We start from the raw sequence: 4303 nt of genomic DNA on the forward strand, positions 1-4303 counted from the left end.
GGTCAGGGACTGCAGGCCATAAATACCAAATGGAGGTTTAAAACTGAATGGTTCTATCCAATAGAACACAAGTTGATACAAAGGGGTCTATCACAACATTAGATGATAATATGTGTGTTACTATGGATTTATATCAAGTTATAATGCAGCTGTAATTTTTGACCGGGAACACAAAACTAGTAAACATAAAACGAACACAACAGGAGGGTTAAATGCTGTAGTTCTGCATGAACTCCAATGAGTTCTTAACAAAAAAGTTTTGACACTAAAAAATGCACTTTGACACTTGAACAACTGCAGTTGTATTTTGTTAGGGATTTAGGAATAGCCTGTATGCATGCATGCACGTGTGGATGGATGTAGCCTATGTACATATCCACACGGATGCGCATTCATTCATCGTACATCATACTGGCCTGCATTCTAGCCTATACCTATTAGTCCATTTAGAGAGACTCCTCAGATACTCTAACTTTCCAACAAATGCATTCACAACAGCAGAAAAAACAGCGTTTGTGTTCAGTGGTTGTGATCTCAGCCTGTGGCTTTGGGATAGTGGTCCAAGTTTGCTATTGCACCAATTTCCCGGTTTCCTGTTCCAGTGCCCCGTTGTGTGATGCTGCAGCAGCACGCTGTAGAGAGAGACGAAGGGAGGGGTTGCTACACTTGTTCGCGCGCGGACCTCACTTCTCTACAGTAGCCCAATACAGAGGTGGGAGTGAGCAGCGGAGACACCAACAGATCTGCGCGAGCTAGAGAGAGAGAGAGAGACCGTGTGTGCGCGATTGCACCACCGCATCCTTGCCACTCAACTCAACTTCATGCTTTGAAGGATGACATGAGCGTTATTTGTTTTATGTGTTGAGACCTAATAGTTCTGGATGGATCTCCAATGCAACTGATATACCCGGTCACGACGTCCAACGAAACCGTCTCCTTTGCCTTGGCACTAATTCAGAAGACGTTGTGACATAGACTATGGCCTTGGTTATGGAACCAATCAGTAAATGGACAGCCAAGCAAGTCCTGGACTGGATGAAAGGTAATATCCGCTGCATTCCTCCCCGGTCAGTGTGGTGTGTTGTGTAAAGTCACACAATTTATTGCAATATTGTGTCCGGTGATGGTGTGGTCGTGTCTCTTGCATGCTCCGGAGTCACATGCTGCTCGTTATCAGGATAGTCGTTAAACCTATGGTTAATGGTAGGCTAATAGCGCAAAATGTGCAGACATCACGGATGGATAATACAGCAGTGCAAAGCCGCTGTGCTCTAAAGCGCTTTAATTCACATGATTTCCTCTGCCAAGACCCACAGCAAGCCTTGGTTTCCGCGTGATTCAGTGCGTGCAGTCGAACATCCAGCAGCCACAGGCACGTAGTGCTTCTTATAATTTTCAAATGAATACCTGGAATGTGTATCTGGCATTGTTCGTGTGACTTGCCAAGTTCACTGTCTTGCCACAGTTTTGCCGGGGAGATTATGTTATCAATGTAGTTAGCCGTGTGCTCCCCAGTACCCCCTTCCCCTCTCCTCACCACCGCCCCCATCCGCAATCTTTTTAAGCGAAGACTAGCACCACGGACAGCTCAGAGTTGCCTCATATGGAAACCACTTGATCCATTCCTCTTTTGCCGACGTTGGTTGTTCCAGGCGAGCACTGACGAGAAATTAGCAAGAATGGGCCGTCGTGGCGTGAAGTAACCGAAGTCACCGTGGGTTGTGAAGATGCGAGTCACCGGAGTGATGAGACGGCTGAGTTAATGACGGCTCTTCATTCACATTATAGCTACGCGCCTGTGTGATAGGCTACTCAACCCACCATGCGCCGTATGCCATATTTGGTGTCGAGTTTGGTATCATCCTAAAAGAGTCACCGCATATTAACACAATACTGTCATCTTTATGGCATTGTCTGTCACTGTCATCTTTATACTGTACAAGCCTTATGGTTGAATACTTGGCATGTTGGCCTTTATGATTTCTCCTATGGATCCAGGAGCTAGAGTGAATTCTATGCACACAATTATCAGCAGAACATAGAAATGATTTTTGTTATCTCAGGGTTGGGAAGGCCAGGCTTTGTAAAACTGCCTGAACTGTTCATGAAGTTGAATCATCAGTTGAAACATTTGCATCCTGCTATGTCATTGCCATTTGAACGGAATCTGATCAGAAAATAAATAAATAAAATGGATTCTATATGAACTTGAAGGAAGAAAACAAATCATCTTAGAACTTCCACTGTGCAAGCATGAATATACATTGACATACACACACAGACACACACACACACACACATGCATATGCACATGCACACACACACACACACACGGACACAAAGCCACACACACACACACACACACACACACACACACACACACACACACACACACAAAAGCCACACAATTCCTGAAAGCTTCCTTGCATTAATAAGTATCACTAATGCAAGAGTTATTTTTGAGCATCACGCCCCTCATGTCCCTACCAACTTCTTCATGTGGCAGCCCAGTGAGTCATCTCCAATTTGCACTGGTGCCACTCCGATATTCAGACCTTAGTTTCACAGAGTAGATCAGAAACAAAACACACACACACACACACACACACACACACACACACACACACACTTTTAATTAGGGAAGTGGCTACTCTAGTATGTATTTGGTACAGTTAACAATGTGATAGAGTTTAAGTGTTATACCCTTATGGACAGAACAGGAACAGGACAGGGACGGACAAGGACAGGCATGAATGCTTCACCAGTCACCACATATAGAGAAAGTGCGAGAAAGAGGCACAACAGCTGCATGATAAAATCCAGTTGGGTTGTTGCACATCGGATAACTAAACTTCTCTCTCTATATATACCTCTCTCTCTTTCATTGACTAACACACACACACGCACGCACGCACACACACACGCCGGAGACATTCTTCAAATCCAAAGTACAGTGTTTAAGTTTCTTACTGCTCTCTGATGGACTGTGAACTGCTAGTACCCCAGCATGAGAAATAGGTTTGCCCGTTTTGGTATGGTGAGATTTTCATCGTCAGCCAGTGGTAATGCCTTAAAACCACAGACATAAGACCTTAAACCACGGTCTTAGTGGCTGAGATGACTGCCGAATGGTTTATGAGCCTCGGGATGGTGTTGGCAGGAGCCTGACTGAGAAGAAACAGAGGGAGAGAGAGGAAGTGAGAGAGAGAGAGACAGATGGAGTGAGAGAGAGACAGAGATGGAGGGAGAGCGAGGAAGATGGAGGGAGAGAGGGAGCGAAAGAGACAGACAGAGGGAGAGAGAAAGCAAAAGAGAGATGCAGTGAGAGAGAGAGACAGGGGGATATAAAGAGAGTGAGAGAGAGAGAGGTGGAAGGAGAGAGAGGGATAAAGAAAGAAAGATAGAGTTAAAGAGAAGGAGAGATTGGTATAATTGCTTCAGCAGGATTAGCTATATTCTGTCATGTATGTAGCAGGCTAGTTTGTGACATAAGTTCTGCCCTCTATGTTCTCGTCATTGCTCTGACATTATGAATATGTATAGACTTATCATGCCAATAAAGCTTATTTAAATTGGACTGAGGGAGAGAGAGAGAGAGAGAGAGAGAGAGAGCAAGAGAGAGAGAGAAAGAGAGAGAGAGAGGCAGGCAGAGATGTGGAAGTGGACTGTGGATCTCTCCACAGCTGGTTTGTTCTTCTGTGAGAACAGGGCGGCCACAGCGCTGCCTTTCCTCTGAGCCCTCCACTCTGGTGGTCATTTCTGGGGACTTTGATGAGAGTCGAATTGCTCTCCAACAGACAGGATACAGACAGACACAGACAGATAGGAAGGCATGGAGAGAGAGAGAGAGAGAGGAGTCATTAAGAGACAGTTCTCCACATCCTTCAGTTTGCATCTCAGCTGGTCCATGGAGTGGAAAAAAGAATGGAGAATCATCTGGCTGTGTGTTCCGTACTGTGGCTGTGAGTCTCTCTCTCTCTCTCTCTCTCTCTCTCTTTCTCTCTTTCTTTCTCTTTCTCTCTCTGATTAGTTGCAGAAGCCTACTCCCTCTTTTGGTCTATAAAGAGATGACACTAATGTGGTTACGTGGGCACGTTCGAGATGGTGCGTTAACAGCAGGAGATGGATGGGAGCGCTTCGAGGCTGCGGGGCTGCCCCGCGACACCTGCGGCGCCTCATAGCGTCAGTCCTCCGACCCACCTGCCCTGCCCCGTTGCTCCCGCACACCTGGGGCTGTTCAGCCGACATAGCGTCAGTCGTAACTGGGGCAGCCGTCTCCATGACAACCATCTCTATCCCTCCC

At 46.2% G+C, this 4303-nt stretch overlaps 1 protein-coding gene across 8 annotated transcripts in view; it reads left to right on the plus strand.

The window, feature by feature from the left end:
- The first annotated feature begins 675 nt into the window (after positions 1–675).
- LOC125286299 (connector enhancer of kinase suppressor of ras 2-like) overlaps positions 676–4303 on the plus strand; it is a 100489-nt gene continuing 96861 nt past the window's right edge. For 5 of the 8 annotated variants that reach the window (XM_048231247.1, XM_048231250.1, XM_048231249.1 and 2 more), the window contains exon 1: positions 677–1042. In XM_048231247.1, coding sequence (XP_048087204.1) covers positions 979–1042 — 64 coding nt within the window. In that variant the 5' untranslated portion in view covers positions 677–978. Of the gene's footprint in view, positions 1043–4303 lie in introns of all 8 variants that reach the window. The other 3 variants (XM_048231253.1, XM_048231254.1, XM_048231255.1) reach the window with 2 other exon arrangements.

Source organism: Alosa alosa, chromosome 21, assembly GCF_017589495.1.
Source record: "Alosa alosa isolate M-15738 ecotype Scorff River chromosome 21, AALO_Geno_1.1, whole genome shotgun sequence".
Lineage (NCBI taxonomy): Eukaryota > Metazoa > Chordata > Actinopteri > Clupeiformes > Clupeidae > Alosa > Alosa alosa.